Genomic DNA, 14,119 nt, shown 5'->3' with positions numbered 1-14,119 from the left:
CCCCACTGGGTCTGACTGGGAGCTCCCCTTAACTCTGCCCTTTGCTCCCCATCCTCTGGCGAAATGGCTCCAGCCTTCAGAGCAGCTCCAGCTCAGTCCTGCCAGGCACTGGTGGCCAGCACCACCCTGGCCTTGTCCTGCCAGCAACTCCTGCTCCCAAGGCCAGAACTGCAGGTTCTTACCACGCCCCACTTCCGCATCTCCGCCAGGCAGAACCCATCAAGCCCCCTTCAGCATCAGGGGCAAGTGGTGCTGAGTCCCACCTCGTGAATCCAGGGCCCCTGCTGACCTGTGAGGCAAGCCCTGGGGTTACACAGCTGAGTACCTCCACCAGGGGCACGTGCCGGGAGCACGCCAAGCAGGGGCACCCTGCCGGAGATGGTTAATCAGCCCCCGGCTCAGCCAGCCAGAAGGGAGCATCTGCAGTCTCCCACCCAGGGCACGGCCTGGAGGGTGGCCGGAGAAGCAGAGGGAAAATAAACAGGCGCCAGGCAGAGCTGGAGCTATTTTTCTTGCTTGGGATGATAAATCAAAGCCGGTGGCTCTGAGACTTTCCATGTCAGATCAGCTCTTAAGCCACTGGAAAAACAGCCCAGGGCAGCCAGGGCTTGCACACTGCACCTGGAGCCCATGGGCAGCAGAACACCAAGGTGGGCCCAGCTGGCTCAGGGGCAGTTTTGAGCACCAGCACTCATCCTGCAGAGCTCAGCAGGGACTAGATTAAGTTGTGCTCACTTGTGAAACAAGTTGACCAGGCCTTAGCTGGCTTCCCTAGCAGCCAGGGCCCAGGCAGGGCTTTCCCTGCTGCTTTCCCCTTAGGAGAGCAAGCAGCTAACTAGTGTCCTTCAGGGAAAGGTGAGGGGGCTGCAGTTTTCAGGAATAGGGCTGCCTCAGGGGTGGGACTCAGTGCTGGTGGCAACACGGTTCAGTGGTTACGGGTCAGCCCTGGAGGAAGCCAGTGCTGGTGGCAGATGCTCCTCAGAGCAGTCCAGGAGGGGTGCCTGTGCCGGGCCTGGCCAGCCGAGGCTCAGCCCAGGTTGCACGAGGTCACCGCGGCTCTGGATTCCACGCTCGGCTCCACCATAAAAGGTGGCGAAGCCGGGCCAAGCTAGTGCCCACGCGGCCCCCCAGGCGGGGGCGGCAAGGCCCTGGAATGCTCGCCCGAACCGCACAACAGAGCTGGGGAATTATCCCGGCATCTCAGGCATCCCGCAGAACGGCCACAGGCTGCACCCAGCTGCTCTTCCCCAGGGCTGGCTGAGGTGCAGAGGGCCAGCGCTGGGGAACCAGCTCCGCCGGGGGCAGGTGGTGAGCACGGGCTCCTCTCCGAGCAGGAATGGGGCAGCCTGCGCCCTCGGTGAGCAATGAGCCATCTCAGCCGCAGCGAGACGCCCTTGTTTATTGTAACAGTGGCAGGACAGCTGCCAGCCCTACCTTGTGAGAAACAGAACCAGCCCTGGCCCGGGCACTGCGCACACGGGGAGACAGGTGGAAGGGGCTGGGCTTAGGGAGCTGCCCGGGGGTGGAGGGTGTAAAGGCAGAGGCAGGTGCCTGAGGGACTGTCCCGAGAGAGATCTCTCAAGAGACAAGGCTGGCTTGGGGTTAGCCAGGACCCCCCCGGATGGCCACGTCCCGGCTGCGGTCCGAAGCCCTGGGGGAGCAGGATCCCACGGGCCAGGCCTCACCCTGGCTGAGAAGGGACCTTACAGCACGGCAAGATGGAATATGGGAAGCAGGGTGAGCTTTGCCGCCCGGGCCGGAGTGGGAAAGCGGGTGTGGCCTGCCCAGGCCCCGCCCCTCACTCCTTGAGGAAGAAGTGCATCTTCTCGTTGATCATCTTGCGCTCAGGGTTGAGGCGCTTGAGGATCTGGGCCAGCACGTTCACCGTCTGCTCGCTGCTCAGCCCCGTCTTCTTGGTCTGGAACTTCTTCAGCAGGTCTTTGGTGGTCATGGGCTTGCGGGTCAGGTAACGCCGCACGGCCTCCTCCGTCAGCTGCACGTCGCTGCGGGGGGGGCGACAGGGCTCTGCTCAGGGTACCCGGGGGCGGGGGGGGGGACGGACCCAGGCAGAGCTGGAAGGAACGGCCCCACAGCACCCACCTGCTGCCTTTCCTCCCATCACAAGGGCCCGTCCAAGCTGGTGACACGTGCTAACCCCTCCCAGAGTGGCAACCCCTCCTGCCCCCATGGCATGGGCCAGTGGGCCTCGAGCCACGGCCTGAGAAGCCCCGCCCACCCCCTGCAGGATTGGCCAGTGGGCCTCGAGCCACAGGCTGAGAAGCCCCGCCCACCCCCCTGCAGGATTGGCCAGTGGGCCTCGAGCCACAGGCTGAGAAGCCCCGCCCACCCCCTGCAGGATTGGCCAGTGGGCCTCGAGCCACGGCCTGAGAAGCCCCGCCCACCCCCTGCAGGATTGGCCAGTGGGCCTCGAGCCACAGGCTGAGAAGCCCCGCCCTGGTCACTCACCCGCTGCTAGGGGTGGACTTGCCCGACTGTGGCTGGGGCGTGGACTTGCCCGAGGTTGTCTGGGGTCCCGCGTCCAGTTTCGGCCGCTTGGCTGCCGGGAGGTCACCGGCTGCCGACTGCCGCTTCCCTACGGCGAGATGGAGCTGGTCAGCGCCCTCCCCAAGGCCACCGGCAGGCTCCCCAGGCGGCGCGCTCAGGGACCAGGCCAAAGGTGGGACCCAGGCCACCCTCCCTCGCCCCCAACAGCCAGTGCCCCGGGCAGCTGGTGTCAGGCTGGTGAGCAGCAGCTGGGTGCTGCCCCCACTGGTGCTCGTTCTAACATCTGGCCCAAAATCCCCAGTCCCCGGGGCTGCCGGCCCTGCCCCTCTTCCCCCCGCAGGCTTCCAGCCCTGCCCCGCCCTTACCTTGCTCCAGCTTGCTGGCTGCGGCTCGCAGCGTGGAGGAGGTGCTGCCTGCATCCACGCTGGGCGTCCCCGGGCGGCTGTTGCCCCGGGAGCTGCTGGCCGACCCCTTCCGCTCCTTCTTGGGCGGCGTTTTCCTCTTCTGTGTGCCGGGGGAAAAGGAGCTGGCTTGGGCCTCGTGCTGAGATGCCCCCTCACATCGCCACCACAGTCAAGCCAGGGGCATGCAGAGAAACAGACCTCCCCCAGCCCCTGGCTCCCCCCTTCCCTTGCCTCCTCCATGCTTCCCAGGTCATCTCCAGGACCCCCACGGGCCAGGGCTTTGGGGGCACACAGCCAAGGGGAGGCAAAGGGAGTCAGACCTGACAGCTCCGCGGGAGTGAGGGGGTGTGGCCAGAGCAGCAGGGCCACTGCCCCCTTCCACCAGAAGCTCCGGGGGGCAGCAGTGGGCCTTAGGCTGCTGAGGAGGTAACACCCCGTCCGCTCGCTGGGGACGGATCCCCAGCCTCCGAGGCTGCCAGGAGCTCCCCTCAGTGCGTCTGCCTCCCCCTGCTCGAACCTAACCATCAGCGCCCACTGCCGCATGACCAGCCCTTCCCTCTGCATGCCCCCGGAGCGTAGCCCAGCACCCCGAGCTGGCGGGGCCCTTCTGGGGAGAGGGGGGTTTGGGGTCTTGGGTGCTCTGCTCAGGCCTCCAGCTGAGGGTGGGGAGGAGTGTCAGCAAATGGGGCGCCCCATCCCCCCAGGAGCTGGGCTGAGAACACCTCCACCCGGAAGGGAAGTCAGCTCTCAGGCAGCAGCCCAGGGAGGACAGGTTACTCACCCTGCGCGGTGACTGGGGTTCTGCCAGGCGTGGCCCTAGGAGTGCCGCTGGGGGTGCGCTGCATCCCTGCACCCAGGATCGGAGGTTCCCGGCCGTGTGTGGGGCTATACAGCACTCCGTGGCACGCCCGCCCTCGACTCCTGCCCCATGCAGAGCCCAGGGCTGAACTCCGCAGCAGAGGGAGGCACCCATAGGCACACCTGTCGCCAAGAACCACAGTCACCGCGCACGGCGAGTCACGTCCCTGCGGGTGCTTCACTTGGGGGACCAGAGAGCAGCGCCCCTCGCTGGAAGGCCACAGCTTCTGAGGTGGACTGGTTAGCGACTGTCCCACAGGCCTAGTGAGCAGCCACTGTCGAGCCTGGCACCAGGGACAGCGCGTGCCAATCCCCAGGTGGCTGCTTTACAAACACCCGCGATCGGCAAGCGGCTCTGAAGAGGGAATGGTGGAAACAGATCGCGTGGCGCGCGCTGGCTGCTTAGATCAGAGCTCCCTGCGAGAAGGGCGTGACCGTGGGGACTCGGAGAGGGACCGTTCCTGTCGAGGTGGGAGGTGAGCACTCTTCACCTCCAGCACACGGAACGTGGCTTTGTGATTCGCTCTGTGGCGGTTAGGGGGAACGGAGGTGGGCAGACAGGCGGACTCAGGAAGCCCCTTTGGAGGAGAGCTCAACGTCACTCTTGGGAGACGACGGACAGGGTTCTTCCAGGGAAAGGGCGTCTTCCTCGGCAGGTGTACGAGCAGAACGGGGTGGGGGGGGGGTCCAGTCCAGCATCGTAGCACTAGTTGAGGTCCCAGGGTGCAGTGGGTTCTTCTACTTCAGCACAGAGGTGTCCAGGTCCTGTGAGAAACCCTCTGATTACGGGGTGGTTGAACACTGAGTGGCCAACAGCCCCGTGGTGGGAGGCCGTGACGCAGGCGAGTTGCATTGAGACTGAACAGGAGGAGAGCCCTGGCCTTCCTGGGTCCACCATGCACTCCAGTCCTCACGGCGACGGGGAGGTTCTAGGTGAACCATGGCTGGAACTTCTGCCATTGGTGGGGCAGGCTTGGTTCGCAGAGAGACTTCCGTGGGGCCCAGAGGCAGCCCGTGTGGTCTGGCATGTTTCTGCAGCCTCCTCCTGGTCCCTGCCTTATGCCCCAGCTGCTGTCTATATGTTCGAAGCGATGCCCACGGGCTGGTCTGTACCATGGAGATCCAATGGGCCAGAGAGGCAGACCCACGGTGGCTGGAAGGCTTTGGCCTCCGGGGCGGCAGAGGCAGCCCAACAAAGTAAGCTGATTAAGCGCTTGTTTGAAGGCCTCCGGTGTGATCTCAAGGACGGGCTTTGAGGAGGCCATTGTTCAACTAAGGGAATATCGTAAACCCAGCTGGCAAAGGTGCCTACAATCACAGGGAGCCTGGAGAACCCCCGGGTGTCAGAGGCCAAAAGGGGAATCCTTATTCCGGACTCCGATCCCTGCCAGTACCGAGCCTGAGGAATCTCCTGGGGAGGTGGGTGGGCACATGGGGGTCAAGCCTCTGTTCAGGGCTGGGATCGCTACCGAGTGAACATCATGTCAGATGACAGCTGTTCAGGAGCGTTCTCCAGTCTGAACGGGGTCTCCATCACTGCTCCTCCTGGGGAGGAGGGAAGAGTTGGAAGAAAAGCCTCTCCTGCAGCACTGAATTGGAGTGGGAAGGCAAGAAATTGAATCTAGTATCTGTTGTTGACCATGTCCAACACCCGCTTGTCCAAGGCAATGCTGGTGCACCAAGGCCAGGTGGCTGCCAAGGTGAGGGATGTTTCCTAGTGGCTGCAGCACATGGATCTGGAGGAGGCATCTGGGAGCCTTGCCAAAATTTTCAGATTTGCTGCAGCGGTGGGTGGGTGAGACGTACGTGGCTGCGTTGAGGGTGGTTACATCTGGGAGGTCTCACTCGCTTCTGAGTCGTAGTTCCACGGAGGCGAGGGAAGTGAAGAGGCTTGAGACCTGGGGGCAGCACGGTAACGATCCTGGCGTCTCCTGGGCGCAGGCATGGAGACACGAATGCTCGCAGCAGTGCCTTCGCATCCCGTATGGAGTGGAAATAATCATCCGTCCGGTCAGCGAATAAGTTGGAGCCTTCAAAGGGAAAATCCTCCACTTTGGCTTGTACGTCCTACGGGAACCCCGAGAGATGCAGCCATGATGCACGTCTTAGGACGACCGCTGTTGCTATGGAGCGGGCAGCTGTGTTGGCTGCATCCAAGGAGGCTCGCAAGGCCGTCCTTGCCAGCAGCTGGCCCTCTGCCATGACGGCCTGGAACTGTTCTCTCTCCTCCGCTGGGATACACTGCACAAATTCATTCCGTTTTGTATAATTCGTGTGGTTATACCTGGCCATGAGTGCCTCATAATTGGCAACTCGAAACTGGAGAGCTGCTGACCAGTACGCTCTGCGGCCAAGTATATCTAGCCTCTTCCACGCTCGGTCATATGGGCCTGTCAGCCTTCGGCGCTTCCGCTCCCTCACGGCCAAGGCCACCAGCGAATTTGGCGTGGGCTCTGAAGAGAGGAAGGCCGTGTCCTTGGAAGGGATGGAATACTTTCGGTCAGCTCTCTTGCAGGTGGGGGAAAGGTGGCTGGCGTTTGCCACAGCACTTTGGCTGGGTCTAAGAGGGCCTTGCAGATGGGCAGCTCAACCTTGGTGGATGCGAAAGGCAGCAGAATGGGCAGCCAACTGTCCTGCGACTCCCTTGGCTCCTCTAAAGGGATGCCAAGAGACCCAGCTATGCGGCGGAACAGCTCCTGGCGCTGCCGAGAGTTGTCGGCTGACGACAGCGAGGGAAGCGCAGCTGCTTTGGCTGCTGCAGACGCAGGAACACTCGTTGCACATATAGCTTCCTGCTTGAGCTGGTCCCCTGCTCCTCGACAGGTTCTCTTTCAGGCTTGGGAGGTTGGGGCACGGATGACAACTGGGGGTGCTGCTGTTGTGCCATCTGGGTATCGGGTGGCCGAGGGAAGGCCCAAGGACCCCAGCAGGGCCACTGTGAAGGGACCAGCATGAAGGGGGGAATCCAGGGGAGTCTGCGCCAGGGTCCTGGGTCAACTCTGGGCTTCCGGTGTCTACGGTGGAAAGAGGAGTCGAGTTGCTGTGCAGGGCGGCTGTGGGGAGGCAGAGAGTTAGCATCTACCCCCTCATCTTCACTGGCGACATGGGCCGCAGTCCTGGCTGGCGACTGGAAGCAGTCAGGTCCGACGTGCCCCTCTTGCGGTTTGGTGCCCATGGCAGCACCTCTGGTACAGAGCAGTGGAGACGCCAGCATCTCAGAAGCCAAAGGCTCTTCTGAGAATCTAGGCTCCTCTGACTTCTTTGGTTCCGTGGGAGGCAGCTGCATCGGCCTTGCTGGCGCTGCAGGTGCTGTCTGTGGTGCTGTGTGCCCAGAAGGCGGTGCCCTGTGGCTGGCTGGCGCAGTCAGCTCAGTCTTTGAGGCTCTGGGCTTCTCCTTGCCTCCATCACCTGACAGCGCCGTCTCATCCCATCTTGCCCTCTTGGGACCTTTTGACTTACTGGTGGCTACAACACCGGCAGCCCCAGGGGCATCATAGGTACTCAGTCTTATGCCGGTGGGTGCTACTGACCTCACTGGGGACCTCTTCCCTTTCCCTGGGGCTGTGGTGGGCAAAGGTGGAGCTCGCTTGTTAGTCTTTGCGCGAGGAATCTGCCAATTTGCTCTCTGGAGCCTGCAGGGAGCGTGGAGCAGCTGATGCAGATGTCAGCCGTTGCCCAGGGGCGGTCCCGGGAGCAGGGCCTGAGGCTGGCTGCTGCGAACGAGGCTTCCTTTGGGGTTTTAGAGTCAGGTCACTGGCTTTCCAAGTGCATGTCTTAAGGTTACAGCAACGCATGCACTTTTGGGGCACATGTGCCTCTCCCGAGCACCAGAGGCGCCCGTTGCTGACAGCCTCCTGGCAGCAGAGGCAGCGGTTGAATCCGGGGGATCTGGGTACAGCCCCCTGAGAGGACTCAGCCTGGGGGGTAATGACAAGGAAGGGGAAAAATGGGTGTTTTGCTCTACAGAAAGAAGGAAAAGGTGGGAACAGGAACTGCCTAGACCTGGAACCAGGGCACCTGACGATCGCTAGGGCACGAGACGTGGGAGCGTGAGTGCAGCCAAAACTGGCGCCCCGAGGCGCAGGGACACGCACACACCTCAAGCGGAGCACCCACAGGGACGCTGCTCTGAGCGGAGCTAAAGGGTTGAGATCCTGCCAAGGCTCTGAGCACCCAGGGCCTCCAGTCGGGCAACCCAGCCGGGCCTCCAGTCGGGCAACCCAGCCATGCCCCCGCCCCCCAAAGGACGCGGGTCGGGAATACCGCCATGAAAAGGGCCGAGGACGCTTCGCTGTCAATGTCGCTCTCCTCCGAGGTCTCCGACTCATCACTGCTGTCTGCAACATGCAATGTGGGAGAGATCAGAGCAAGCCCCTCCCCCTCAGTCACCTGTCAATCTCCAGCCCCTGGGGTTGCCTCTCCAAGCCCGCCCAGAGCCCTTGGTTCAGCGTACTCAGCCCAGAGGGAGCCTGTGTCTAAGGCCAGCCCAAATCGTGGGCTGTTCCAGCCGCAGTACCCCAGGCAGGGAGGGGAACTCCCGTGAGGCCAGCCGGCCCCAGCTGCTCTGCTGCTCCCCTTGGAGGCGGCTGCCGGGCAGGTGCCGGCACTCTAAGGGTAACAAGGAGGGGTTTCTGTAGCTCTCCAGCGGTTCCAGAGCTCCTCCCCACCACACCCCCGGGGCAGGGGCTCAGGGCCAGCCCAGAGGGGAGGGAAAGAGGCCAAGGGGTCTGACTGAGCAAGGGGCAGAACCCAGGAGGCTGAGCCCTGGCTCCCAGCTCTACCGCCTTTGAGCCCCTGTGGTGCAGCCCCTCCCCGCAGACACACTCACCCTTTTTCTTCTTCTTCTCCTGCGGGGTGGGGGCCTTCTTCTCCTCCTCCTCCTCCTCCTTCTCTTCGGCCGGCTTCTCCTCCTCGCTCTCCTCACTGCTGTCGCTAGCCTCATCAATCCCTGGGGCACAACCCACAGCCGGCTCAGGGGCGGGGCCTGCCCCAGGATGGGCAGCCACTGTCGAGGGAGCCCAGCAGCACCCGCCTGCAACTTTCCTGATGCCCATGGAGCAGCAGCTTCCCCGGCTGGGCCAACCGAGCCCTCGTGCTGGGAGCTCCCAACCCAGGCCCTGCCACCCTGTCTGACCTGCAGCGTCAGCAAGCTGCCCAGTTCTGCCAACAAACACCCGCAGGAGAGCCCAGGAGCAGGCACCGGGGCCCTGTGTCCTACCAGGGTGGCACAGCTAAGCCAGCTATTTTATTGGTGGGTTCCTACTGGAAACCGACGCTTTTCATCGCATGCTGACAAACACCCAACTGCTCCGGAAAGCCGCCTCCCCAGAGCTCTACCGCCCAGGGCCCCGCCTCTGCCACCTACCCTTGGGACCGTCCTCTTCCTTTGTCACCTTGGGCTTCCCCACCGCTGCCTCCTCCTGCGAGCTACTGCAAGACACCAGAGAGAAGCCCCCCATGCACAGGAAGCCTGAGCCGATAGGGACAGCCTGGCACAAAGGGGGCAGGGGAGGGGCCACCTGGCAGGAAGCATGCGGGTGGGGAGTAGGAAGGAGCCAGCCTCTGCCAAGGGTGACTGCGCAGGGCACAGCTGGGATCCATGTCCCCACCCAGGACAGGTGGGGAACAGAAAACCTGGGCACAAGCAGGCCGGGGGAGGGGCTGAGAACACGTCCGGTGGGGCAGGGAGGGGACGGGCAGGGTGGGGCTCACCCCTACCTGGACCCATCTGACATATAATCCACTTCCTGCCCCTCGAAGTCCCCATCGTCGCTGTCCTCGAAGGCTTCGTCATCCGAGCCCTTCTTCTTCTTCTTCTTCTTGGTCAGCGGAGTCTTCTTCTTGGGCGTGGCCGCCTTCTCCCCTGCAGCAGTACAGGAACATCCCAAGACTGCTCAGGGGCAAGAACTGGGAAGGGGCGACAGCCCCAGCCCAGCCAAAAACAGGAGGAGGGACTGAAAACCAGGACTCCTGGGTTGTGTGTGGAGACCCGAGGCAGGGGGTATCCCATGCTTTGCAGGCATAGGGGCCAGCCTGGCCCAAGCTATAGGGCTGACGAACCTGGCCTAGGCAATAACAGCTCATCCCCTTGCCTACGACGCTAGGCTACCACAGCAGCAGCCAGCCAAGGGAGGCGAGAGCAGTCTCCATTCTATGCCAGAGGGTAGCACCAGCCCAGCGACCGCAGGGGCAGCCGATGGCCTGGGCAGCAGGGCTGGCTCAGCCCCTGAGGGTCCCTCACCATCGCCGTCACTCCCCTCGCTCTCGTCTGAGCTCATCTCCAGGTCGTCCTCCAGGTCGTGGATCTTCAGCTCACTGCTCTTCTTCTTGGAGGTCTTCTCCTTCGACTCCTCCTCCTCCTCGCCCTGGTCCTTCAGCCGCCGCTGCTGCATGATGCTGAAGTGGTTCAGCACCTTGTTCCGCCTGGCAGCGAGAGGGCAGGTGAGGCCACGGGAGATAGGAATCCTCATTGGCCTGCCCCTACTGCAGGGAGGGCCCAGCCCCACGGGGCTGCTGCTGGCCCCTGCAAGGGGGCGGGAGAAGGGAACCACCGAGAAAGGAGCAGAGCTCCCTGGTACCAGAGCCAGAGAAGCTGGTGAGAAGCTCCACGCCTGGCCTGGTGGGAGCAGCCAGGGAGGGGCCCACAACAGGCAAACCTCCTGGCAGTGCCGCAGGGACACCCAAGGAGCTCCGGGTGCAGCATGGGCCACGCCCAGACATGGTGCTCCAGAGCCGAGCTGCCAGGAGCACACACCTTCCAGTGCCAGCCAACCCCTGTAAGGGTTCGAGTTTGGGTCTGGTGGGGGGGCGTGGCTGGCAGCCAGGATGCCTAGGCTCTACTTCTTCCTTAGCGATGGGAGAGGGGTGTCTAGTGGTTAGAGCCCTTGGTGCCAAGACTCACCGCTCCCACTCCTCCTCCGCCTCCTCAGCCGTCAGGGTGCGGTGCTTGGCCACCGGCGTGAAGTTGTACCAGTTGCTGACTGGAAAGGCCTCGAAGGCGCCGTCGGGGCACTGGGTGAAGATGTAGTACGAAGCGTTCTCGGTCACGCCACCCTTCTTCACCCCTTTGAACCTGGGCGCAGGAGGAAGAGAGCGCTGCATTCGGGGGGCACCAGGAGCCCTGGGTTCTACTGCCAGCTCTGGGAAGGGCACAGAGGCCAGGAGTTAAAGCGGGGGGTGGGCTGGGGAGGCAGGTCTCCATGGCTCTACTCCTGATTCAAAGAGCGACGTCTAGTGGTCAGAGCAAAGACCCAGCAACCTGGGATTCCTGGGTGCTTCCTCTGACCTGTGGCACTGCCCGAGCCATGCCACACTCTAACCCTCCCTCACCAAAGAACGATGCCAGGGGAGGGTGGACATTACTGGGAGAGGCCGATTCCAGCCACTCCCTGAATGAGTCCTGGTTTGGGCTTAGAGGGTAGAACTGGGGGCCAGCAACCTAGAAATTCCCCCTGCCTGCCTTATGCCCAAGCAACCTGCCCCCACTCAGCAGAGCATCCCCAGCCTCCCCCCGGGCAGCTGGTTCACGGAGCAGACAAGTCTGGCCAGCACAGCCAGGGCTCGGCACGCAGGTCGGGTTCAGTGGTCATGGTCTGACCCCCGGGGCCAACCAATCCCCACTCACTTGCGCCCAGCTTTGCCGTTGACCTTGAGGATCCAGGGCTGGTCCTCAGCCTTGAACTCCCGCAGGACGATACCGTACTTCTTGCGGCGCGCCTCCTCGCGCAGCTTGCGGTTGAACTCGCTGCCGGCCCCTGACTCTGGCATCTCCTCCTCCTGGTAGATCTTCTTGTTGCTGAGATCACGCTCCATTTTTGCCTGGCAGACAGAGCAAAGGGAACATCACCTCCCCAGCCCCAGGAAGGGGGAGATACCAGCCACTCTGTTCGGTCCTGCAGAGCTGCACCCCACCCATCTCCCTGCGTCGCATTGCTGGAGATGGCCACGCACTTTCTGTACACAATGACCTGGCCCCAGCTCTGCACCCTACGAGCCAGAGCAAATGCTGAGCTTCAGGGCTGAAACCAAGGCAGATCCCGGGACCCTGCCCCAGCCCCAGAGAACAGCTCTGCGCCTGGGGCGTGGAGCGTGTTCGTATCAGGGACTGATCAGTGCAGGTGGAGCAGACATGCCCCCTGGCCTGGCAGGAGAGCTGGGTGGGGAGAGAACAGGTTGTGCTGTAGTCCAGAGCATTATGCTCTGCCCTGTATTTCCAGCCCTGCTAGCAGGTCTAGTGCCAGATGTGTCAGCAACCATCAGCCCATCCAGTGCCCAGCACCCCACGGGAGGGCCAGGGCTGGAAATACAGGGAAATTCCAGGGTATACAGGTGCACAGGAAGCTCCAGCACCAGAAAGTGCTTCCAAGCAGCAGGCAAGCTGCCCTTGCAACACGCTGGGCAGGGGGAGGGGGTGGCATGGGAAGGCAGTGCCCTACCTGGTGCCAGGTGGTGAAGTTGACCTTGTCAGCAGCATTGAAGGCCATGATGTTGTACTTCTTGGGGGTGTTTCTGCCGCGAGAGGGAGACAGGCACCTGAGTGACCAGCAGGAAGCAACATCCCTACACCCGCCTGCGACTACGCTGAGCTCTCTAGTCTTGGAGCAAAGGACAACCAGGGGGCAGCAGGGCTACCCTCCCCGCTGCTGGCAGCGTGCCATAGCCCTGCCTGATCCCCCGCCCTGGGTGTTTGGCTCCAGCACCCATTCAGGCCCAGTCTCTCTGCTGAAACCACCACAGGGCCCAGCAGGAAGCAGTGGTTTACATGATACATCAGGCTTTACGGCTCTGCTCCCAGCCCTACCCTACTGGGGGACCTTGGGTAAACCACATTCCTGCTCCGGGCCTCAGTTTCCCTTCCTCACCCAATTTAAACTGGGAGCTCTTCCGGGCAGGCACTGTGAGGGCCAGGGACAAAGGGCCCTGACCGCAGTCGGGGATGTACCATAATGTACCTCACACATGTGGCCTCAGGCTCGGCAGCAAACATGCTGTTCAGGTCAAACAAAACACAAGCTGGACAGCCAGGGAGATGGGCTGAGACCTATGACTCAGTTCATCCGTTGTCAGGTAACAGTGACCTGCGCTTGATTTGACCTAGCAATGCAGGGGGCTCCCCCATCTCTACTGGCCTCAATTCTGGCATCTGACAAACTTGGACTGGCTGTTTTGCCCAGAACAACAAGCTTTCAGCAAAGACCCAGGTAAGGGCTGAGAAATCAGAGAGGGGACTCACTTGGGTACTCGCACCACATACTCTGTAACCGACTGGCTGCTTGTACTCTGTGGAGAGAGACGAGATTGAGAGTTCGTTTCAGGGGCATGCGTTGGCCACGGGCTAGTTCGGGAACCTCCCGCCCAGCTCAGAGACTCAATTCAAGTTTAACATGGCCCAGAGGAGATGGAGATCTCAGGGAAACCTGAGGACGTCACCACTGCAGGGGATTATGGACGCACAGACCCAGATGCTCTAAGGCATTTGGGTTCCTCTCTTCACCCCAAACCCACAGACATTCGGCACCAAACGTCCCTCGAGAGGCTGGACCAAAGACGCGTGTTTAAAGCGGAGATGGTCAGAAGCCCGGCAGTGATGCAGGCTGGGCGGGCGGCGGTAGGTAGCCGAGGCCGGCAGTCCCCTCGCCTCACCCAGGAGGGAGTCAGGCAGGCGACGCACCCGGGACGGATGAGAGGGCGGATCCGACCCTGGGGGCAGGGCGCTCCAGGAGCGGGGCGGCCGGGCACTTACCAGGGCGGTCATGCTGGTGGAGGGGGGCCGCGCGCGTCCGCCGGACCCCCGGGCGAGGCTCTCGGGGACGCGAAGCGCCGGAGTCCCGCCCCGCGCTGCAGGAGGCAGGGAAGAAGGGGCGGGGTGAGACTGCTCGGCCCGAAACTCCGCTGCAGGCGCCACGCCAGAGCGCGGGCGAGGAGCGGGGACTCCTGGGTCCCACCCCCGGCCCCGGGACCACGGCCCCGCCGCCTCCCTCACGGCCCCGGCCCCCGCGGTCACCACACTGACGCCCCCCCAGCTGGGGACCCCCGGCCCCGGCCACGGCCCCGCCCCCCAGCGCATGCCCGACGCAGGAGCCCCCCCCCGGCCCCACCTGCCGCGCGCGCACCGCCTCCCCCCGCGTTCCGAGGCGGCCCGGCCGGCCAATGGCTGCCTGCGCCCAGCTACTGCTCGCGACCGGAAGCGCGTGTTTGGCGCGCCGGAAGTAGGCCGCCCTTGCAGGTTGCCATGGTAGCCGTAACCTGCAGGGCCCCGCCCCGCCCCGAGGGAGAAAGGGGCGGAGTTAATCCACAGCGGCCGCAGGGGGTGGGGAGGGGGAGACCGGGGGAGGTGAGTTACGGGGACCCGG

General features: G+C 63.2%; 1 protein-coding gene across 1 annotated transcript; it reads right to left on the bottom strand.

The window, feature by feature from the left end:
- Positions 1–1,354: 1,354 nt before the first annotated feature.
- GTF2F1 (general transcription factor IIF subunit 1) lies at positions 1,355–13,949 on the bottom strand. The gene is made up of 14 exons (XM_074979999.1): positions 13,865–13,949; positions 13,510–13,604; positions 13,000–13,046; positions 12,203–12,275; positions 11,392–11,585; positions 10,669–10,839; positions 10,009–10,190; positions 9,486–9,630; positions 9,133–9,197; positions 8,596–8,715; positions 8,031–8,104; positions 2,871–3,009; positions 2,467–2,593; positions 1,355–2,003 (listed from the first exon to the last, which is right to left on the bottom strand). The coding sequence occupies exons 2-14, from the start codon at positions 13,519–13,521 to the stop codon at positions 1,799–1,801; spliced, it is 1,554 nt and encodes a 517-aa protein (XP_074836100.1). The 5' UTR covers positions 13,522–13,604; positions 13,865–13,949; the 3' UTR covers positions 1,355–1,798.
- Between the last annotated feature and the right edge of the window lie 170 nt (positions 13,950–14,119).

This window comes from Carettochelys insculpta, chromosome 29, assembly GCF_033958435.1.
Source record: "Carettochelys insculpta isolate YL-2023 chromosome 29, ASM3395843v1, whole genome shotgun sequence".
NCBI classification, from domain to species: Eukaryota; Metazoa; Chordata; order Testudines; family Carettochelyidae; genus Carettochelys; species Carettochelys insculpta.
This window is presented reverse-complemented; position numbering and strand designations above follow the sequence as displayed.

Bases quoted from the DNA above. Each gene is read 5' to 3' on its own strand.
- GTF2F1 (XM_074979999.1), bottom strand. The intron at 12,276-12,999 runs GTGAGTCCCCTC...CTCTCGCGGCAG, and splicing joins TATGTGGTGCGAGTACCCAA to AAACACCCCCAAGAAGTACA. The intron at 10,191-10,668 runs GTGAGTCTTGGC...TCTCGCTGCCAG, and splicing joins GCGGAGGAGGAGTGGGAGCG to GCGGAACAAGGTGCTGAACC.